This window comes from Nelumbo nucifera, chromosome 1 (genome assembly GCF_055504915.1).
Source record: "Nelumbo nucifera cultivar China Antique chromosome 1, China Antique-T2T, whole genome shotgun sequence".
Lineage (NCBI taxonomy): Eukaryota > Viridiplantae > Streptophyta > Magnoliopsida > Proteales > Nelumbonaceae > Nelumbo > Nelumbo nucifera.
This window is the reverse complement of record NC_142649.1, coordinates 79,044,799-79,069,800: the sequence shown is the minus strand read 5'-3', so window position 1 is coordinate 79,069,800 and position 25,002 is coordinate 79,044,799. Positions and strand designations below refer to the sequence as shown.

The following is a 25,002-nucleotide window of genomic DNA, read 5'->3' as shown; positions in this document are numbered from 1 at the left end:
AAGTCTTTAGGCATTAGGACTGCCAGGAGCTCGGGAGATAGGGGGATTGAACTGAAAGGATGGGGGCCTTGACTTCACCCGAGCTTACTTCTTCTTTGCCTCCGAGCTCTGACAGGTCATGGGTGGCGGACCGGCGAGCTCGGTGGTGTCGTCTCTGTTTCTTAGTGGGCTCGGCATTTGCACTACTTACCTTTGTACTGTCAGGAATGGTGTGTGCAGGAAGCAGCTCAGGCCGCTAGTGATGGCTACGGACAGAGGGCTCCTACTTGGAGCCTGCGGCCAGGATCTCGAACCAGTTCTCTAAGAACGAGGCATTGGGCTTGGTGGGCTAAGACGATGTTGGCTTGGCGAGCTGGGGTCCTTTCGACCTGACCTCCCGTGGCGAGGCCGGAGTGGCCGGCCTTTCCTGTCTGCTGTGGGAGGAGGCCTGGCTCCTTGGAGGGTTCCGGGGGGCTTTTCCTTGATGATTAAGGTGCTCCTCTTGACGATGGGACCTAGCCTGCTGTGAGGCTGGGTGCCGAGGAGGGAGTTGTGATTGCTGAAGCTGAGGTTGTGGTAATTGGGGAAACTGCTGTTGATACTGATACTGGAGACCTGGTGCAACACATGTTGTTGATAGAGCTTAAATTGTTGGAATTGTTGCATTTGGGCCTGCATGGCCCGCATGCACTGTATCAAGTCCTCCAGTTGGTTCGGGCTGGCCGCTAGGGGCACGATCGAAGGTTCGGTGAAGGTCGCTTCGACTGTAGTAGGGAGCGGCGCGACGACATGTGCCACTGCAAGAGGCACATTCAAGCTGGGGATTCTGTCCGCCGAGAGGGGGATGGTGAACTGTCCAATGCAGACAGTAGGAAGCTGGGGTTGCTCCCTGAAGTCATCCATCTCGGTGCTTCATCCGATGTTGCTAGAGGAATCTATGAGTGTTGAGTTTCTGGGGAGTAAAGAGACGTGAAAGTTTGGAGAAAGGCCTTTTCGAAGCGTTTCCCACAGACGACGCCAAATGATGTAGCGCGATCCGGTCACTCCTAGCTGGCACTCACGTGGCTCCTGGAAGGTACCTGAGATGAGGAAGAAGAAGAATCCCCGGGGAGTTTACCCGGTGGGGATACTCCGATGCTTAAGTTAGTACTACGTAGGAGAAGCAAGAAGGAGACGAAGGCTAAGAGTACAGATAGCGCGTTCTCACTATATTTTTGAGATTAGAGGTCTCAAGAAGCCGTTTCTCTTCTGTCCTAAGGGCTTTTATAGGGACATTTACGTCAGGTCGGGCATAACCGCCACCGGGCTCCTGCCACAGCCGTTACCTGCCAGGGCTGCGCAGGTGGCCGTTGTGGCGTACGTCTCGCCCGGGTGAATGACACGTCTCCGGAGTGACAGGCACGCCCTTGCCTGCTGTGAGACATGGATGCAGACTATCGAAAAGACTGGGATTGCGCCGTCAATAAGGGATATGGCGCAGTCTGACCAGTACAGTCTGTCAGTCGGAAGCTTCCTGGGGGGTGCTCGTGCGGTTCATTCACGAGCTATTATGTAGTGAACTTGGAACACTCCAGGGTTACCCTTGGTAGAATTGGCCCTGGGGATGGCTCGTCTGCTTGGGAGCTCAGGTGAGCTAATGACCTTAGCTCGCGAGCTAAAATTGCCTCGGAGTATCTCTTCAAAGGTAACCCGGGGGGCCCGGGGTTCGCGTCGCGACGAACCCCTTTCGCTAGCTACAATGTAGCGAGCTGTTTTGTAGGCACGTCACTTGGTCGCACCAGGCTACAACACTGAGCTGCCGCTCGTGCTGAGTTAGTGTCCATGTGTCACCGTTTCATAAGTTGGGTCAAATCATCCTCCATCATTATATATATTATATAAAATATTTAAAAAATTTATATAATATATACGAAATAAATAATTGTTGAATTTGGATATTTTTCAATCGAATCAAGTCATATTTGAATTCGATCTATTAGATATTCGAATAATCCAAATTCGATTCAATCATGTTGAATCTCGAATTCGAAATCGGATTTTCGAATACTGTTGACACACCTAGTAGAGAGTAGTGGGCAGAAAACCGATTTGCATATGAAAACAATGTCAAATCCTTTACTTTGCCTTTTTTTGTGGTGATTGGACAGTTGAACCCTCCAGTAGGTCGTCCCTAGAGTGTTAAATGTGTAAATGTTTGCATTAAGAACTTAAGGCTCGTTTGGTTTGTGGAATACGGGTCTGGAATTTGAATTAGGATGGATAATTTCAATTCCAACTATTTGGTTGGGCAGAATCAAAATCTCATTCTTATTGGAATGACATTTCCTCATTTGAGGGAGTAGCCATTTTCGCACCCTCTTTTGGGAATGAAACCCCATTCCAGTTTATTCCAATTTCTATTTAAACCAAACAAATTATAAGAATATGCCATTCTGATTCAATTCTGACTACAAACCAAATGGACCATTAGTTTTTGAAAATGATTTTGGTACATTCCATGTAAAATGAAAGGGGGCACACCCCTAATCACTAGTCCAACCAAATGACTACTATGTGTGGATTTTCTTACAAGGAGCGGTGGTTTCTTTGCCTTCTCACCAGTGATGTGCTTTAATCATTCTTATATTTTTAATAAAAATAAAAAGGAATGATTTAAAAGCCAAAACATTTTAAGGCCTCGTTTGAAATCATTTAGAAGAATTTATACTATTGCCCAAAAATATACATTTTTAACAAGTCAATGTTAGTGAGGAGAGTTTGTTATTATTTATTTATTCTTTGAAGAGAGCTCCAGCTTTCACATTTTTGTAGATTAAGAGTTTAAGTCAATGTTATTGAGCATAATCGAACTAATTCTTATATGCCATTTATTAAAACACCCCTTATAGTTTCATGGATTTATTAAAATCTACCTTGTAGTTTACGTTTTACTAAAACACCCCTTATAATTTGCAATCAATTTACTTAATCGAGCTTCCATTAAATGATAGTTGTGATCTTAATGTCCATTTGGATAAATTTAAACAAAAGAAAATAAGAATGAAAATGTACATTTTCCATTTAGTTCGGGTGATCATGTTACTACTTTCAGATGAAAAAACAAACACTTCCTAGTGAAATATTGATTAAGTAAAGAGATTGTAAGCTACAGGGGGTTTTTTAATAAAGCGAAAACTATAGAGTAGATTTAAATAAATCTATGAAACTATAGGTGGTATTCTAGTAAATATCCTATTTTTTTTAATTATAAAATTAACCTTAACCAAATAGCCTACCCTATTGACTAATTTTTATATAACAAAAACACCCTTAAGTGAATGGATAGACACATTTATGTTCAAACGATGGAGTTGAATAGAGGCTCATCATTGTAATATTTGGAACTGTGTTTCGGATAAATAATGCCACAATAAAAACTTGTTGGTGAGATCCCTCGTTTGTTGACAAGAAATTTAACAAAAATATCTATGAACTTCACCTCCACTTTTTGTTTCTTTTTTATTTCCTATCAAACCAATACAGCCTTAGATTTGTTTGTATAAGTACATCTCCTTTTAAAACCACAATTAACTAACAAAGGTTGAATAGAAAGCAAGGTATTTAGTAGAAAGAAAAAAAAAAGGCATACCAAATCCTATATGGTTAATGTATTACATATATATCTATATGCAATTTATAATTCTATTTTAGTGATACTTGGCAAGGAAATATGGAACATAAAAACCCTATTCTTGATGAAACTGCTATATTAAAATTGGATTTTTGGCTCTAGCAATCCTTGAACTTTGTAAAAAATCCATTTTTGACCCTAAAAGTACAAAGGGTTTAATGCTGCATTTTCACCATAATTGAGGGCGAAAATGGCCCTTCTGAATCTTTAAGATGAAAAATGTCATTTTCGCAAAGTTCAAGGGTCATCAGAACTAAAAATTTCATTAAAATTTGGCACCGAATTTATATCATACTAGTGTAAGACATGTGATACACACATGTACAAATAAAACTTAACTTTTACGACCAGTATAAAACTCACAATAAATAACCACTTTATATAGTAAAGATACGCAATGCCTTTGATCTTAATGGATTATCCAAAGGACATGATAAAGCAAGTCTACTTGAATGATAGGACAGAGCTGTAAATTATCATTTGAATATGGGTTCAAGTAGGTAATTAAAAGGAGTTTTTACCTGTTTTGACTATACACCATTACTAGATTTTCAGAAATGTGTATAGTTTTGTTTTTGGAAACGAAAACTAACTGCAAACAGAATAGGGGTGTTCATTTCAGTTAGTGATGGTTCCAGAATCATATGTGAGTATTAATTATGTGATTCATGAGTATTGATTATACTGCTTTTGAAAGAAAATTTTGAGATTGATTTGTTGGTATTTCATATGTGAGTATTGATTATGTGATTCATGTATCGTATAGTCATTGAGTAGATTCCTGGAGCTATACTGCATTTCATGCTCACATTGGCAAACCATGTTGCCTTTTCTTGGTAGAAATTAATGGTAGGCAAACAAAAGGCTAATTCCATCGTAGCGTGTTCATGAACCACATAAAACACTAACACCACCACAAACCAAACACTCCCTAACTCAACTTCCTCATACGTTAGAAACAAAGAAAGTATCCATAGGCAGAACTAAAAAGTGTATAAATTAAGCGGGTCCTACAAGCCATCCGGTGAATCCATCCACGCTACAAAGGACAATCGGGTTAAGTCAAGCTACAGTCCAAGGCGAGTCCATTAAGACTCAGTTTGGAAAGAATATAAATGCAGATATTTTGTATTCTTTGCTGTATATATTGGTAAGGATGCACGTGAGGAGCTACTTAATTGGCCTTGATATTATAGACTTGACTTTGACATCTAACGAATTCTGAGGAAACGAACGGATCACAGTCATATGATCAGGTTTTTGATGTATGACAAACTGTTTAGCTTTTTGGTGGCCATGACCTAACTACTTGTTAGGCATGTGCACAGATCGTACTGTTATTATCAACCGCTAGTGAATGACCCGTATTAAGATGGAGAAGTTAAGATATATATATATATATATATATAAATAAATATTAATGATTTTTATTACTATTTATAAATTGCCATTTTTTAAGACATTTATATAATCTATGGGTCCATATAAATTGACTCATATGTCAAACCCATAAATTTATATGAGTCATTAAGTTCAACTTAAACCGTTTATTGCTTTAATTTAATCATTATTATTATTAATTTATTTTAGTATTTAATTTAAAAATTTTGTTATATAGTAATAATATTAACTAAATTTGTAATTATTTAAATGTTTACTTAAAATATTTTTTCCAACCGACTATAATTATTATATAATAGATTTGCTAATTAATATTTTGCATTTAAGAATAAACATTAATGATTTGACTTAACAATTTTAATGACTATTAATAAATATTGATTCTTATTTAAGGTTTAATTACTGTATTCGGTAATTATTATGGGGCATGATCTGAATAAACATTAATGATAATTGATTATTGTTATTTTGTTTTTTATTATTTACTTAATTCAGTATTTTTCAGCAAGAAATTATTTGATTTAATTTGAATTATTTTATTTTTTTATTATTTATAATAGACATTTAGGATAGTCTATTTATTTGATTTAAGAGACTTACCAGGTTTTATCTAGACAATGACCCCATACTAAGTAAGGGGCAACTACAGTATCATTTAATTTGAAATTTACTATTTAGCAATAAAAAATCAATGTCCTGTTGAGCAACCCACCCCCGAAAAAGTATCAACAACTTGGAAATCATTAATCTATTTATAAAATAATAAAATTAGATGGATGTTTACAACAATATCACCAATACTGTTTAATATTTAGGGACATATGAATTGATAAAAAGCATTTAAATGATATCCATTCAAAGAGGCAAAGAAGGAAGAAAACCATTCAAAGAACTGCTAAGAAAAACAATCCATGCCAAACAATATTCGTAGATGCATCCATCCTCTGAAGTAAGAGATGAAAAATATATGACTACAATCAAACCATCATGTATGGCTACAATCAACTGATCATTTAATTAGGATTCCAAAGTCCATCCAATAGAGGAAACATGAAAGAAAGGGGAATAATGGGACCATCCTATATATGGAAGTCACCTCCAAGTTAGGTGGCAACGCTTCTTTTGGTCGATCATGGTTATGGATTTTAAGTCTAAGCTCCCCACAATGTGCGTAGATTGGTTAGAATTTATCTTTAGGAAAAAGGTAGGGAAACATGTACATAACATAATGGTATGTTTGAATTATGGGAATCAGGAGATAGAAATAGGAAATGTAGGTTGAAATTATAATTTTGGGCATATTGATGTGTCAAATTCAAGTCAATTAGAATACTCATAGATTTTTAGTTCATTCATTTAGTAGCAATTTGAATATTTTTTTATTCCATGTCTTTATTGAGTTAATATAGATTAATAATTATGAAATCAATAATAATAATAAGTATATTATTATTACTATTATTTACTAATAATATATTCTTATTATGTGTGTATTGATTTTGAAATCAGTAATATTAAATTATTATTATTATTATGAAATAATTAATTTGTTATAATTATGAGTTTTAGTTAATTCTTGAAATAATATTTTTTTTATTTCGTTTAGTTTAACAATAATGGATACTTGAAAGTTTATATTTTAACTTTAACCAAATGAAATATTTATTGGAGAATAATAATAGTATTAATTATAATTACTTATAATAACAATAACGTAAATAAGTAGCACTAATTATATATTTATAAAATCATTAATATGAATTAATATAAATATAAAATGATTTTATCCCGATTAATAATTAACATTATTAAAATACTTATTAATTATCATTAATTAATTAACATTCCGAAGTAATAATTATCATTGTTATAATTAAGGAATTAATTATTAGTAAGTAATTATAATCTATAATTAAATTTTATCAGGAATCATTATTCTTAGTAATAATTAATTATAATTATTGATAATAATATAAATATATAATTATATTAAGTAATATAAGTATTAATTATAATTACTGATAATAATAATATAATTAATTATTTCATATAAATGTATGAATTATAATTTCTGATAATAATTCTAGTATAAATAATTAACATTAAATATTTATTTTCAAAACAATTAATATGAGTTATTATAATTATAATATGATTATTTTCAAATTATTAATTACCATTATGAAAATCGTTATTAATTATCATTCTGAATTAATAATAAGAAATATTATCAGTAATTAAGTATTAGCTGTAATTATTATAAGAAATTATTATCAGTAATTAATTAATATCAGTGAATATAATTAGTAATTAATAGCTGAAAATAATTAATTAGGAGTCATTAATTATTATTAGAACTCCTCTCTTTCAAAAAGTTGACTCATCATCATTGTCATCATCAATGACAACAACTTAATAAATACATAATATGATAAAAAAAGGTAAATAAAATTATTATTATTTTTTTTTATCTTTTGAAAAACCGAATAAGAGAAAAATAAAATGGTGAGCATTGCAAATGAAAAATTATTTGGATTTTTGCAAAAATATTATTGAACATAAAAAACCAATTATTCAAAAATAAGGTTGTTAATCAAAGACTATTTAAAATTATTTAGTAAATAATAATTTTAAGAAATTAAAATTATTAATTAATTATCTATCTGAATTAAAATGGGTAATTTCAGCAAATAATTTTAAGTAATTAAATTTATCTATTAACATTTTTTTAATAATAATCAGTACTACTAATAGATTAATAATTATGAATTCATTAATATTTATAAGTATATTATTATTATTAACTAATAATATATTCTTATTATGAGTGTATTGATTTTGAAATTAGTAATATTAAAGTATTATTATTATTACTACTTTTATTATTATTTTATTTTTATTTTTTAAGTAATTAATTTGTTATAAATACAATTTTTGGTAAAATAATTAATATGAATTAATATTAATATAAAATGATTATATCCCAATTAATAATTAACATTAATTAAATACTTATAATTATCATTAATTAATTAACATTCTGAAATAATAATTATCATCCTTAGTATTAGTAATAATTAATTATAATTATTGGTAATAATAGTAATATAATTATATTAACTAATATAATTATATTAATTATAATTACTTATTATAATATAATTAATTATTTCATATAAATGTATTAATTTTAATTTTTGATAATAATTATAATATCAATAATTAACATTAAATATTTATTTTCAAAATAATTAATATGAGTTAATATAAATATGAAATGATTATTGCTGAATTATTAATTACTATTATGAAAATATTTATTAACTATCATTCATTAATCATCATTTCGAATTAATAATGAGCAATATTGTGAGTAATAAATTATCAATAATTAAGTATTAGCAGTAATTATTATAAAAAATAATTTTCAGTAATTAATTATTATCGGTAAATAATTATTATTAGTAATTAATAGCTATAATTAATTAATTAGAAGTAGTTAATAGTAATTAATTAGTAATTAACAATAATTATTATTATAGATTAATAGTTGTAATTAATTAATTAGAAGTAGTTAACAGTAATTATTATTAGTAATCAATAATTGGAATTAATTAATTAGTTTAGTAGTTAACATTAATTAATAACACAATTTCTTTTTATTTAAAGGATTGAAAGTGAGAGCTTCCCACTTCTCACAACTCTACATGGTGTTAGGCTCCACTCTCCATGTTAGTGGGCTATTTCTTGAGCTACCAGTAATCAAAATTTGATATAGTAGGTTCTGTTCTTGAACTACCACTAATCAGAATATGACATATGTTCATTTTGTTTAAATCTTTAGAGGTGTCTGAATGTAAATGAGCCATCTATGGGGTTTTGGCCTGAAATCATTACTTTAATATATATATATATATATATATATTAGATTTACTACAAAAGAAAAAGTCTAAGCCGGCGGTTTAGATCCGACGGTCTTAATGGTCGCCACTATAGTGATACCTGAAGATCCGGTCTACATTGGGTTTAGGAACAGATGCGACGGTCTAAAATAACAAACACGGCAGACGGCGATTTTAAAATTAAACCGGTCTAATACAATCACGCGGATGCGGGGAGTCCAAATTTTTTTCCCGCACAAAGGCAATCTGGTTCTAGCTAGGTTTTTGACAAAAAACCTTACAAAGGGAGAAACATTGATCGGATGGAGAATGAGAAGGAAATCTAGGTTATAAGTGCCATGCGACTCTAAATTAGCATTTACCTTTGTTCATTGTTTACTTGAGAAGGGGAAGACTTCTTTTGCTTTGGAGATATTCAAGCCAGCATCGACTCTTCGTTCGAGCAAGAGAAGAGAAGGTACTTCTATATAAACCCTTCATGGCTAATTGTATTTTGGAAGTAGGAGGTCGACGGGTATAAGGGATTTTGAATAGGAGGTCGAAGGGTTTTGGAGAGGCAAGCCATTTAACTACTTTTTGCTTTCCTGCATGCAATGCATATTTGTGCTTAAATTAGTGTTTTTTCGGCATTCTTAGGGTTTTAGAATTCTGTGTTGTGTGGTTTCTGAAAACCTTATATTTTCTTTCACAGTTGACAGTGGCCTGGCATAATGTCTCGAGTCTATGTTGGGAACTTAGATCCCAGAGTTACCGAAAGAGAACTCAAAGATGAATTTCGAGATTATGGTGTTATTAGGAGGTATGGTTTTTATTTTTAAAGGTTTAATATGTTATTTTGATAAAGATGATTTTTTCTTACTTATTTTTAAAGGTTCTACTCATGTAGAACATGATTCATCAGTATTGGAATATATATAAATTCTTTTTTTTTTTTTGTTTTTGCTTAATGTTCTTATATATTTGATGGGGATCATTTGCTTCTTTGTTATGGTTCTGATCATTGTTCTTATTTTTTAACCACATGAAGTTATTTGCTTGGGAGGCTACTCATTATAAGGTTTATATGTTTTGTATGCTCATGTTGTTTTTCTCTCTTTTTTTTTATCTAGTTCTTTTGCTAAAATTTTGTGCACCTATTTGTGAAATTCTCTTTTGTTTTGGTAAGAGGAGCCATTTATTTATTTATTTTCGACTCCACTTTATGTTGGGTATTTGGGTGGAAAGAGGCAGGGGAGGCATCATTACCTCTATCAATATGATTCTTTGGATTGGGGCCTTTATGTTGGGTACTGGGGTCATCGATCCATATCATTCTTGTTTTCATTCTTTCTTTGGAGCATTTGTAGAGTGTAGTCCACCCACGAAAATAAAGGGTGCTTTTTTGTTCCCATTTTTGGTAAAACAAAAGGAAAGGGTTTCTAGCTTCTACTTGTGTCCAAACTCGGTGAACACACTGAGTGTGCTGTGAGAAATGAGAATACACATGGAGTGATTAGTCAGTACTAGATCCAGTCTCCATCAAATTATGAAAATTGGTATAAATTAAAACAAGTCTTCTTAATTTTTCCTTTCAATTACCCTGCTAGCTAGGCTGATACCTAGCCTGCCACGACATTGGACACTTTCCTTGAGAAGCATGTGAAAACATAGAATTCCTTCAGAATAAATGAGTGAGGAGTGAGGAGGCCTTGAATGTCATTTATGATATTGAGTGTATCTACCACCATGTTTCTAACTCACCCAATGATGTTGTCGGTTACCCCCTTTAGAGTTTCCTTCTTAATTTCTTCTTGCACCTCCATTGCTATTGCTATGATCATGCTCTTCTCACTTCTAAGGCTTTGGCTGCAAGTATGAGTGGTGACAATTTATCCAGAAAAAAAAAATAGTTGGCTTTTCCCATTATTGGTGCTCCTTACTGATTCTTGCAACATTACATCTTCCTATTTGTTTTAAGTAACATCAAAACTTATTCTTATATATTCCCTTTATTTTTTCTGGTTGCCTTTAATGCAATACTTGCTTTGTTAATCAGAGAATACAGATCAGTTTTCTTCTTGCTGAAAACTATATGGCTTTTGCTTTTTGAATAAAAGCAAAACCTATGAAGAAAAAAATTGGTTGAATGCGATGGCAAGTACACTTTGTTTTGTTTAACCTAAACATGAATCAAGAAAAAGTAAGCAGACTAATTCACTGCATTGTACAGTAAAAGATGTGATTGATTGAATGAACGTGATGAAAAATACACCTTAAAATTAAAATTACACTTTAGGAAATATGAACCAAGAAAAATTAGGTAGGTTTTAACTGATTGGTTGAAATTTGGATGTAATGTGCAGTCAGCGTTGTTGGATCTTACATAAACCATAATGCAAAAGCAAGATTAAACCAATGACTTGATGACCAAGTGACCATTTGGACCCTGGTTAATCATTCAATTTTCTCCAATTTTAATGGATTTCTACTTGGTAAAACTGTACATGTTTGTATTTATACTCTTTCCAAACAGTTTGGAAAGAATGCAGATACATATATGTTCAGTACAAACCTTATATAGTATATTTAAAGCATATTTTGTATTTATACTCTTTCCAAACAGTTTGGAAAGAATGCAAATACATATATGTTCAGTACAAACCTTATATAGTATAATTTAAACCATATATCTACAAAGTACATATTTATATCTATACTCTTCCCAAACTGAGCCTGAAGAATATAAATGGATGGTAGATTCTTCCCAGGACATATTGGATGTAAAATGAACTTTGACCCAAATCACAAGCCTTTACATATATAGGCCAAGTACTTGTGTTTGCCTTTGTAAAAGTTCCAACCACATCCAACTCTAGTGGAATCAACATCTAGTCCAGAAGCTTTGCTCCAATAACCACATCCAATCTTCCCTTTCTCTTCATCTTCCCTTAAAATAATAATATAATTTTGTAAATGGTTGGTTTTGACCAGCAATGTAAAAATGATTTCCTGTACAAAAATCTCCCTTACATGATTTACTTATTTGCATTGGCTTTGAAAAGATTTAAAACCAAAATGAAGTTGCAGACAAGCAAGAAAAGCTCTAAGTTCCTGGCATCTGTTTCTGAAGAAATTTGGGTGCAGCTACAAAATGTTGAGTCTCAAATTAAGTCAGACTTGTAGGTGTCATAAGACCACTGGTTTACCTTTAATATTTTGATATTGATTGCATGCAGCTTCATCATATGAATGAAGTAGGTGGCCTTAAAGGGAGAGGGCATGGGTGTTAAATCAGGAAATTTTCAGCCACATAATTTTGCAAGCCAATATCTAGCATATCATGCTTTCATCATATTCTAGTTGAAAAATATTTGGAAATACTAGTCATAATTTGAGCAAGAGACACATAAGAACCATGAAGTCGACCTGCCTGAGTCTTGTTTTTATAGTTTGATAAGCTAATGAAGATTTAGGAGGACCCAATGATATTTAACTGTTACAACTTCTAATTGTTGAGCCTTTGCATAAACATTTTAGGAAGGTAAACCAGATTCCCCAGGTGTTGTACCCCGTGTAATTGAAGCACTCTTTAAGTAGGTGGAGGATACCAGCCATTTGTTTCTCCTTACTTTTAGTATGCTTGAGATTTAAATGGTTAGTCTCAGGGATATGTTAGTCCCTCAGTACTGTGGTTTTTAAGAATTTATTAAGTTTGTTTTCTTTATTCCCGTAGTCTTTCAATCCAAACAGACCCAAGAGGTGGTATTATTCTTTGTTTTTGTTGATGTCAAATTAATTCTCAAGCTAATCCTAATAAAATCAGCAGTTAGTTACCATATATTTAAGCATTTTATATCAGAGCATAAGTTTGATATCCACAATTTTCCTTTTTTGTCATATACTCATATTTGGCTGGCTTTCTTTCAGGGGAAAATCTAGCGATGATTTTTACTGATTTAGAAAATAATGGGTTATTCAGCTTTAAGACAATTTTCCAGTAGTGTAGACTGTAGTGTAGTTTAACCCTGAAGAAAGATTTTGTATTAATGACTTTGCTCTTGTTTATTTCTGTTATTTTTATTTTAGGAGTCGCAATCCATTGCTCTTGTGTGTTATTGTTGTAGTTTAAGCCTGAGGAAATAACTGCCATCATGAATGACTTTGCTGAACCTAGATCACTTGCTCCAACTGGCTTACACCTTGGTGGCACAAAGTATATGGTGATCCAAGGAGAACCAAGAGTTGCTATTTGAGGGAAGAAGGTGATACTTTCACATCCTTTCTTAACCCATCAACTTCTTTATTTGTATGCTAGTAGATGATATTTAAGGCTTAATGTAAGGCACAACAGTTCACATTGCTCAAATGATTATTGCTAATGGGGCCGAAATTCTCAAATTGCAGGGCATATATTAGATTGGTCAAATCCTTTTTTTTTGTGTGTGGGAAAATGGGCTAATGGGGTAGCTCTCTCCCAAACCCAGGTAAAGGCAGGATTCAACCTCAAGTCTCTACAATGTCCAGCCATACATTACATACATTACAAGAAAGTTAGCTGGCACCTTCTATCAAAGTGTCTATATATTTAATTTGGATGGTCAAACAGAAGGCTGTATTGATAACATGGATTGGGGTAACAACACACACACACATATTAGGACATGAATATTTTAGCATTCGAGGTGATTCAAGAGGTACTTAGATCAGTTTCTTCTAGCAGTAACTTGGGCTCTCTAAAGTGCATATAATAAATCAAAGATGTTTTGACATGACAAATAAGCATGTGTAAATATGGCTCAGTTTAAAGTGCAAAGCCTTATATTTTATATTATTTTGTATATATTTATACCATGCACATTTTTATTTGTATTCTTTCCAAACTGAGCTTATATGTTTATCAAACTTAGCTCTAATTTTGTATATATATGTTTATCAAGCTTGTTGGACCTGATTTTTACTAGGGAAGGATCATAAGAAGCTAGTCCAGTGACCCATATGCTTTGGGTCCATCTTTGACGTGAAATTGGATTTGGTGCCCACAAAATTGTGCTCATACTCATTCTTACAACCATTTTCATCCGTGTATTAGAAATATCTCCCCATAAATAAAAAGATACAAATATGGAGATGTTCCCGGTGCATGGCTGAAAAGGGCTGTGAGAACGGTGTGAGCACAGTTTTGCGAGGACTGAATCCACCCACCTTTGGTGTTGTTTGCCCTTGATAAGTGATACATTGCTAATATGCCCTTATGGATGCTATAGAATATTTTGAATTACTATTGATATTCCAATTAATTGCTTATGTGCTTCATTATTAGAGAATTTGATTATTTTTTTAAGTTCATGTACTATTTATATGTCAATTGGATATTGTATTTGAACAATGTCTTTTGGATATTTTAAAATGTAATCTTTGAATTAATAGATTTCATTTTAAATTGATTTTTATCAAATTGTTTTGCTATATTAAATAGGTGTGAAAGTTCTAAGTCAATAAGCAATTCAGCTACCAGAAAAATGATGCAATTAAGCGGGAATATGATTTTTTTTTTGAAAAAAATTGGTTTATGCCGATGGTCATGTCCGCTGGCTTAGCTATCAACATGGTATGAATAAAAACGAAAAAAAAGATCTATGCCGGTGGTCATGCAACCGTCAGTTTAGCCACAAACAACACCTAAGGCGGTGGTCATTTAACACCTAAGCCGACGGTTTGGACCGCCACCTAAGAACTCAAAGGAGTTTGACAAAAATCTAAGGCGGCGGTCTTTTGGTATCTAAGCCGATGGTCAAAACTGCCGCCTGATTAATGCTAAGCCTATGGCTCATTGTGACTGCCGCTATAGAGCAATTTAAACCGCCTTTGATCGGCCCTCTGCGGCGACGGTCCTAATCTAGGGCGGCGGTGGCTGATAAGGGGGCGGAAGCTTGACCGTCGCCTTAGACTTAAGCCGGCAGTCTGAAGGCCTAAGCCGGCAGTTCTAGGATCGTCGGCTTTGACCGTTTTTCTTGTAGTGTATGGACAAGGATTAGGATTGAAATGATACAAAAAAAAGTATAAATCCCATATAATCTCTAGTTTTAATTTTAATTCTTTTTTCATACCTTGTGAAAAGGTATCTAAGTAAGCAGAGCAAAATGATAATTTTTACTTGTGATTTCTTTCCAATGTAGCAATTTCTATCAGCCATGGCCTGATACCACCGTGGGCCTTTAGCAGCTTGGGCATATGTCATGGGTTCAACATCAGATATGAAGGTGGAAACATGAGTACTAGAGGATAAGTGCATGGAGGGTGGAAACATGTGTGGCTTGTTGGATTTGTTACAACAATGTCATCGTCATGTATAAGTGTTAGTGGTGGTGGGAAGATAGGTGAAGGGACTTGTTCTGAGGTAGATGAGGGGAATTGGTAAGGGAATCCAGACATAAAAAATGACATCTCAAGCTGTGAATATGTGGAGAGTGTGGATGTCATACAAACGGTATCCCTTTTGACCAAAAGGGTATCCTACAAACACACAACGGACTGCTTGATTGGCAAATTTGTTAGATGGTGGGGGGTCTTATTTGAGCATAACATAGACATCCAAAAACCTGTAAATGATCATATGCTAGAGGATGTTTGAATAGGACTTCATAAGGGGATAGCCCGGACAGTAGAGGGGTTGGTAAGCGGTTAATGATGTATATTGAAATCATTAAGCACTAACCCCAAAATGAGATAGGAAGGTGTGCTTGAAATCGAAGAGTACGAACCACTTCAAGTAGATGGCGAATTGGCGATGTTTCCTTTTGGCTACCCCATTTTGCTGTGGGTGTCAATACATGAATGATGATAACCCATGTGCATTTTGTGAAATCATCATTTATAGTAAGAAAAGTGTGTGCTCCGGTATGGGATGGTGTCTTGTAACCCCCCCCTCCCCTCCATATCGCAATGAACAAGTTGGAAGGGTATAGTGGACTTGTTGTTGCTAATAGGAAATGGTATTCGATGCTGTTTTGCTTGATGACAAGCATCACAACAAACATCCGAGGGTAGAATTGGTATACCAGAGATGAGAGTCAAGCATGATCTGAAAGTGTGTCCAAGTCGATGGTGCCAAATGTTGGGACTATTATTGGAGACTGCCATATGAAATGAGGATCTCTTTGATGGAAGAGAGAATTGATTAGATGCCATTATGTAGATGCCCCACCCCAATCACGGTTCTCGAGTCTAAGTCTTGAAGCACACAAAATGTCGGGAAGAATACCACAACACAGTTGAGTTGTTGGGTTAATTTGTTAATAGAAAGAAGGTTACATGTAAAGTTGGGAAGATGTAAAACATCAGTGGTGGTGTGTGATCCTAGGCAAATGGAACCTTTGTGGGTAGCAAAAATGGTGCTACCATTTGGTAAGTGTATAGGTTTTGGCTTGTCAAGAAGAACAACATCATCATAAGATGACAGTGAAGAAAGCAGTCTTTGTTCAAGAGGGATATCAGTTAGGCATACTAATAGAGAGAGAGAGTCCAGGGATTGGAGAATTGGTATTGTTTTCACAAGAATCCGTTGTTGCATTTGAGCTTGAACAATTTGTATTGATTGGAGTTTTCTCTTGGCAACGATTTGAATGTGACTTGTCCCGATTGGGTGGATAACCCACCAATTCACAACATCTGTCTTTTGTGTGCCTATTGCATTTGCACTGGTTACAACGATACTTTGATAATTGTTGTTGGTTAGTGTTCGGATTATGGTTGAGCTGGCTTCGGACATCACGTGGCCGCCCCATCTCCTTGGCCACGTCAGCACCACACTGCATCCGCAGCCTACCTTATCTCCTCAGCTACTTTAGCACCATGTCATCTATGCGGCCCCACTCCACCTTCCTAGCCACAACGACTCCATGTGGATAGGCACAACCAAGACAGGAGATCAGATGGGGACAACCCCGCTGGAGATTAGGTCTTATCCCGAAGACCTCTGCGGTTAACCTCATCTTGACAACCCCGGAAGCCTAATCCGATCAGGACACGGATCTTCGGCTATAAAAAGGTACCTCCCACTCAAGGTAAGGGATCCAACTTCTGACTCTCATATTGTTACTCTACTCGGATCAGCACTGTTTTCTAACTACTCGGCCCAACCGCCCACTACCTTCTACTGACTTGAGCGTCGGAGTACCTACCCGGGGATAACTCCTCGGGCCTCTTACTTTTTTTTGCTCGCAGATCTTATTGTGCGGCTTTGTCCTTCCACCTCGGCTCCGTCCAGTTGGCAAGGATTATCTGACTGTAACCTCAGTTCTTGCACCACCTAGGGTCGAATAGTATCAGTTAGTTATGGTGGCATTGCGTTGTTTCTGTTGTGAAGACGCATTTAGAGCTACTGCTTCAAGTGAGGTTGGACCTCAAAGGGAAGATATCATTTGATGTCATTCTTCTTGAAGAATCAGGGCATAGACTTTGTTGATCGACGACAATGGATCATGACTCGTGATGTTTTCCCTTACTGTGTTGTAAGATTCATTAAGCCCCATCAAGAATTGATGTACTCATTGCTTTTCTCGTTCTTCAATCAAGAATTCCATGTTGCATGTGCATTCAGGTAGTCGAGTCATTGCCGCCAATTCGTCCTGGTCTTTAATTTTGTAAAGTAAGCCATTACAGTGAGTTCTCCCTGTTGCAGGCCATTGAGATCTTTCTTGAGTTGGTGGATGTGAGGTATATCACCTTGAGAGAATCGATCTTCAACCTCCTTCCATATTTCAAAGGCCGATTCAACAAAAGCTACACTGCCATATATATCCTTTGACAATGAGTTATATATCCAAGATGCAACCACGGAGTTGTATTTTAACCAGAGATTCTCTTCTGCTAAAGCCATCACTGGTCGGGGTAATGATCCGTCGATGAAGCAGATTTTATTTTTTGCTTGGAGGGTAATTTTCATAGCTTGTTGCCACAACGAGTAATTTTCTCCATTGAGCAAGATCGAAACTAGAGCCATTCCTCGATTGTCCGAAGAGTGTAGAAAATACGGAGAGCCAGGGTTTACCATCTACATCGCATTTGAATTCATGGCTCCATCCATTTCCATGAGAAGTGGTGATCAAACAGACTTGCAGACAACAGGATCTGTCATTGCTCTGATACCATGTGAACAAGTATCTGAGTAAGCAGAGTAGAAGACCGAACAAGTGAAAATTAACTGTCTCAATAGACCGAACAAGTGGCAAGGCAAGTGGGCCAGCTAGACAATCGATCCAAGAATTCTAGAATGCTCGATTAGTTCAAGAATTCCATAATGCTCTGTTATACATTAACACTCCTTTGATATTGCTAGAAATTCCAACTGTAGACCGAGCATCTGAAAATGTTGCCTGGTGCCAAATACTTCTAGGAACTCATTTCATTACATTTCTTGGGCAAACGTATACCTGCAACTTTTTTACTTTTTTAGGGTCCGTTTGGTTGGCAGCCAGAATCGGAATCGGAATGGTCTATTCCCATAGTCTGTTTGGTTCAGACAGAAATGAAAATGGGAATTGAAATCAGCAGGAATGAGATTTCATTCTCAAGGGAGGGGCAGGGAATGACCATTCCCTCAAATGGGGGAATGCCATTCCAGCAGGAATGGGAATGAGATTCCAATTCCGCCCAACCAAATGGTTGGAATCAGAATAGCCCATTCCAATTCCGATTCCATACCCCTATTCCTGTGAACCAAACAGTTCCTGGGACAAACAGTCTGACCATCCGGTCTGGTCCAGTTTTCAAAACCATGGTTCCAACTATGAAGCCACCCTCATCATAGAACTGCTCTTCTTATAATCTATGTAGATGAGAAGGTAAATATAAATCATTGGTAAAGTCATTGCTCAATGTTCTGGGTAGATGGCTATGGCACTCTAATGAAATGGATCGATGTGGGGGGTGAGTCGGGTGACAACCCTCTTTCTCTCTCAAGAAAAATAGTTCTGAATGGTTTTATAGTTTTGGAAATTGCTTCAGATTTAAAAGGAAAGAAAGAGAAAATGTTCCCTTCCATGTTAATTCGAAGGAATTGCGGATTTTGGGTATTTGCACCAATTTACACTGCAAACAAATGACGCTGAAGGAAAAACGAAAATATTCTTCATGGAGAGAGCTCTAATATTTTAAATAATAAAGGGATTCTTTAAACATTTATCAAGTTCATAAAAATGGCACTTCTATAAAATTTGTATGGAAAATGGTTAAATTTGTATGGAAAATGGTTCCATTACCTGGAGGTGGAGTGTACCACAGAATGTTCTTGCATACTTGAAGCACAAATATAAATCAACTAACATATTTGAAAAACCTGTACAATGTTTGGTAAAATGAAGCATCAATGTTTAATTAAGCTTGTGATAATTGAGGTGTTCGAGTTAACTTATTGCGTAGAAGATGCTCATTTTTAACTAACTAAAAGCAAACTGAAGTGTCTTGCTTATGGCAGTATTATCATACTAACTTGTTGCATAGAAGAAGAAATAAAAGGAACTTCACTACAATGAGAAGAAATAAGACATATGATATCATTCCTCCACTATGAATAGGGTCATTTCTGTGGAGGTCTGATGTCTGCATTTAGTCATCTAGGATATTTGATGCACCTTTCCACCCCTCTTGAATAAAGGATTTGGTAAAACCATGGATGATGTCATAAGCACATGGGATCTACTGAAGAAGAGTAAATGCAGACATCAGATGAGCCACCCAGCCACCCACATGGGATCTACTTAGAGATGCATAACCATTAAAGTTATAAACACAAAGAAGTTTGTGCCAGAACAAAAAGAAATAAATACAGAAAATAAAGAAGCTGTTACAAAAATAAACCCTAGGAAAGTGACCTGAGCTAGAGCTACAGGCACAAGTGATTGGAAAAACCTAAAAATTAATGCAGTTTTATTCTACCTTTTTACACATCACCTTGTGTGTCAACTAAAAAGAATCTGAACCAGAATGACCTATACAGGTCTTAATAGACAGGATGAAATTGCTTTTAGAAAAATATACAGATATTGCAAAAAAATAAATTAAAAGAAGAAAAATAAGAAATTCTAATTTTCCAACAAAGAGTAATATAATTTATTCAAGTTCAACCATTTTTACCTCTTAGATTTGCAGGCTCCTTCATGAACTGAGATTAAAACTAGTAGTGCAAAAAGTAACCTTGCAGAAGCATGATGACCTCTTTCTGTTTTTCGATGGCATCAATTAATCAGGAAAATGATATTGCAAGTTTCTTACACTTGCAATAGAAAGAGAAAGAAATGGATAAATTAATGTTGACCATTCATTGCATGAAACCATTTCAAAGATACTAGAAAGCTCTATGCTGAGAGTCTGACATGAGCAGATAAAAATTTCAAGGCTACTTCTACAATAATCAACTTAATAACACAACCTTGGAAAAGTCTGAAACATACCCAGAAAATCTACATTCAAATGGCTAAAATCACCGTTTGGCTAAAATCTCACAAACGGTGCTACATGCAGTTCTGTGGGGAGTTTGGGAGGAAAGAAACAGGCGCTTATTTGACAACAAAATCAGATCTCTTGAAGAGTTCATCTCAGATATCTCCTTTCATTGTAATTTCTGGACTGATAATTCTGAGATGTTCCAAGGACTCTCTCAATGACCTTAATAGGATATCCAAACAATCTTGTTTCTTCCAACCTACCCTCAATCAATCCAGAGACTACAAGTACCTCCTAACGAAGGAGGGATGACTTTAAACTTCGACAGAAGTGCTGCAGGCAATCCTGGTGTAAGTTGGATTGGGGGTATTTTGAGGGACAACCTGGGTAATATCTGTTGGGTTTTCAGTGGCCCCGGTTATGCTGACTCAACTAAGGCTGAAGTTATGGCTGCTCTCACCGGAATCAGAATAGTAAAAAGATTGGGCATTCAGAACTTATCTATTGTAGGAGAGTCTGCTAAAACCATTGAATGGCTGAAGGACAAGGGGGGGGGGGGTCCTTGGAGGTTGAGTCATTATCTGGCTGAGGCAAGAGAGTCCTTGGAAAATATAAACGCAAACTTGCTGTCTCCACCAAGGGAGCTGAATCATATTGCAGATGGATTAGCTAAAATTAGCTAATCCATATTGCAGATGGATTAGCTAATTTTTTATTTAGCTGTTTGGGTTTTCTTTCTTCTGTGTAGTACATCTGCTCATGGACTCCCTGTTTTATTAATAAAATATGGTTAACCTTATCTCAAAAAAAAAATGAAAAAGAATACATAACAGACACTGAGATTACTGCAATGGATTCTTTACAGGATGAGGCTATAAGTCTATAAAATCTGCTCATGGACTCCCTGTTTTATTAATAAAATATGGTTAACCTTATCTCAAAAAAAAAATGAAAAGGAATACATAACAGACACTGAGATTACTGCAATGGATTCTTTACAGGATGAGGCTATAAGTCTATAAAATCATATATTATAAGACAGCCATAATAGCCCACTTGCCAGAAAAGACCCCCATCAACAATGCAAGCTTCTCACTTAGATTATCTTAAACTCCATATATGTTGCTGTCAGCTGGAAAACTGCTGTTATCTATTAACCACCTTTACCTATGATTTCTATTCCTTTTGTATTGCAAAAGAACCTGAAAAGCCATGCCAAATTTTTTGGGACATACAAAAGAACAATGAAACTGATTGAAAAATGACACCATTTCATATAGGCATGTGACAAGAGAAAACAGCTCCAGCTCCCATATTTATTATGTCCAATAACAATCCTCCGGCTTCTTTAAGAAGTGTGTGATACCATGACCAGTTGATATATTTTTTCTTTCACCCACTTTGATCTACTCTAGATTTTATGCTCTGGATCTCCAATACAATTACATGTATATAATTATTGAAATGACATTTAAGATATCTCTCTCTCTCTTGAAGAATGGTTCTCTGTAGAGGTGCATAATGCAATTTAGCCAAATGAAAATACAAGAATTCATGTTATTGAGCTCAGCCAGCCTCAGTCCAACTGTCAATTTGGTGCTTCAAAATTGTATTTACCCCAAGACCTCTCACCTGCCTTGGGATTGTACCATGCATACTCCAAACATGTTTATGGATCCATGCCATCCAGTTAGTAAAATCCTCATTTTCCAGAACGTAGCTAAATAAAGCATAACAAATGGGCAACACTAATCGTCAAATCAAGCCTATGCTTCAACAAGGAGTGTGACATTCACATTTGATTCAGACCCATTTCTTGTATCCTCCAAACCGAACCCTTCAATATCTGGGCGGTTCTTTCCTTGAAGACCTGAATGCACTTGATTAGCAGGCAATCTAATGTTGTTCTTAACTTCAATCCAGCTCTTACCGGGCATTTTCTTGATCCCTCTATCTCTCATTAACAACCTAATCTTTAGAGCATCATCCCACCGGCCAACAGACCTATAGACATTAGCTAAAAGAACATAACTGAGGTGGTACTCTGGTTGCAGTTGCATCATTTTCTTTGCAACTCGCTCGGCTACAACTGGGTCCGAATAAGCTGTACAGGCACCAAGAAGAGCTGCCCAAAGAGATGAATCATCTTTAAGATCTGCATTGTTTATCAAACCTTCAGCCTCCTCTAATAGTCCAGCTCGGCCAAGAAGATCAACCATGCAATTATAGTGCTCAATTCCAGCTTTAATCCCATAATCACTCATTGATTTAAAGTGCTTTTTACCTTGCTCAACAAGACCTGTATGGCTACAAGCAAAAAGTACCCCAACAAAACTAATATAGTCAGGTATAATCCCTTCTTTAACCATCTCATTGAACATCCCGATGGCTTCCTCACCTCTACCATTTTGTGCAAACCCACAAATCATAGAATTCCAAGTAATTAAATTTCTAAATGGAATTTCCACAAAAATTCTGTATGCATAATCAATAAAACCACATTTTGCATAGAGATCAACTAAAGCTGATTCTACAATAACATCTCTCCAACTTCCCATCCTCAGATACTGGCAGTGGATCTCTTTGCCCTGACGCACAGCTGCTAGACCTGCACAAGCACGAAGAACAGTCCCAAAACTGTAGAGATCATCCACCTTGTCCATCATCCTGAAAATCTTAATAGCAGATTCAAAGTCACCATTTTGGCAGTATCCCCCAAGCAATGCACACCAAGAAACAGAATTCTTTTGGGGCATCCTATCAAAAACCTTATGAGATTCCTCAACCAACCCACATTTCCCATACATATCTACAAGGCTACTCTCAACGACCAAATTGCCACATATTCCAGCTGTAACAACCTTTGCATGAACTTCTTTACCTTGCTTCATCCTTCCCAGATTACCGCAAGCTGTTAGAACAGTCCCAAATGTAAACCCATCTGGCAATAGACCATACTTCCTCTGCATCAAGTAAAAGAACCCTAAAGCCTCCTCAAAGCGATCGTTCCTGGTGAAAGCAGAAATAACCGAAGTCCAGCAAATAGCATCTGGTTGAGGCATCTCGACAAACAAGAGGCAGGCGTCTTCCAGGTAAAAATTCCTGCCATACATATCAATAAGGGCACTTGCTATAACGCAATTTGAATCAAAACCACGTCCTAATACAACCCCATGAAAGCACCTGCCAAGCTTTAGAGTGCCAAGTTCAGAACATGCCTTAATTGCGGCAGAAAGTGTAAATGCATTTGGTTCAACCCCAAATTCCAACATCTTCTCAAACATTTCAAGAGATTCCATGGGTTTTCCCACATGAAGATACCCTGAAATCATAGAAGTCCAAGATATTACATCTTTAACTAACAAACAATCAAACACTTTTCGAGTTTCTGAAAAATCAGCGCTCAGTTTGAAGTACAGTGACAATAAGCTGTTCCCTACAAAACGATCAGACTCGAGGCCAGACTTAATTATGTGCGATTGTATTTGGAGCCCGAGGTTGAAAGAATGGGCTTTGGTGCAAGTCTGTAAGAGAGATGCATAGACGACGGGTTTAATGGAGATTTCGCTGGAATCTGTGGAGTTCAGGAGTTGGAGAGCTCCCAAAAGCGAGCCCGACTTGCAGAGAAAGAGAATTTTGGATCCCAGTGATGGGTTTCGCTTGGACTTCTTGAGGTCGAGTGGAAGAAGAGAGCTGTAATGGCGCCTGTTAAACAACTTCATCGACAAGTACAAAGTGGGTAACAACGGATTTTTGAAAACTAACGGTTGGGACTCAAGCTACCCACCTCCTCGTTCCTCAAATGGATTAACAAATAACAAGTACAAGTGAGTAAAAACAGATTTTTGAAAGCCATGATACCTTCCTCTTAGTGGGTGTTTTGCGAGATCGGCTTCGATCACGTCAGGGCAAGCCCGTGCTCACACCGTAACACCTCTTACAACATTGCATCGGGAATCTCTCTCCAAGAAATAATGCACATGAGTAGGGAGATGTTCTTAATGCAATGCTGTAAAGGCTGTTCGAACCGGCATTGCCCTGACAAAACAGCATCACGTAGGCGCCACATCAGAGAAAGCAGTGCTTTAAACAACATCCTCTTGTTTGGTGTCATTTTTTCAGAAAAAAATGTTGCTCTAAGTCATGCCTTAGAAATCGGGAAAGTGTGGTTTAGAGCAACACCAAATTCAATGTTTTTTGAGAAAATGGTGCATTGCTACCAGTGGTGCAATGATATGGCATCATCTTGAATGTTGGATAATGTAGATCAATGTTAAAAATGTTGCTTCCAACACTAGGTCATTCCCTCAAATGGGGGAATGCCATTCCAACAGGAATGAGGATGGGATTCCGATTCCGCTCAACCAAACAGTTGGAATTGGAATAGCTCGTTCCGATTCCGATTCCAAACCCTTACTCCCACAAACCAAATAGGGCCTAAGTATCTTGGATAATCTCACTAACATGATATTTTATAATAATTTTTTTTGGTAAAGAGTAAGCTTTATTGCATCAAAAGTGCCTACAGGCCAAGATTACAACAGAAGAAACAACCAAATCTAGGGGTGCTTTGAATCCGATGAGGTGAAATTAAGAGGGTATTTGGAACCGTGGGCATTTATTAAATAA

At 35.7% G+C, this 25,002-nt stretch overlaps 1 protein-coding gene and 1 long non-coding RNA gene across 4 annotated transcripts; one reads left to right on the top strand and one right to left on the bottom strand.

Annotated features, from left to right (window-relative positions):
- Nucleotides 1-8,869: 8,869 nt before the first annotated feature.
- Nucleotides 8,870-14,451, top strand: LOC104605645 (uncharacterized). 3 transcript variants are annotated; one of them, XR_016070685.1, is made up of 4 exons: nt 8,870-9,409; nt 9,644-9,751; nt 13,018-13,193; nt 13,336-14,451. It is a non-coding gene; the product is annotated as an uncharacterized LOC104605645 (long non-coding RNA). The 3 variants fall into 3 exon arrangements; XR_016070679.1 differs by having other exon boundaries at nt 8,933-9,409; nt 13,106-13,193; XR_736657.2 differs by having other exon boundaries at nt 8,933-9,409; nt 13,056-13,193.
- Nucleotides 14,452-17,611: 3,160 nt separating this feature from the next.
- LOC104605646 (Pentatricopeptide repeat (PPR-like) superfamily protein) lies at nt 17,612-24,388 on the bottom strand. The gene has a single exon (XM_010270489.3). It carries the CDS (start codon nt 24,093-24,095, stop codon nt 22,140-22,142), a length of 1,956 nt encoding a protein of 651 aa, XP_010268791.1. The 5' UTR covers nt 24,096-24,388; the 3' UTR covers nt 17,612-22,139.
- Nucleotides 24,389-25,002: the final 614 nt, after the last annotated feature.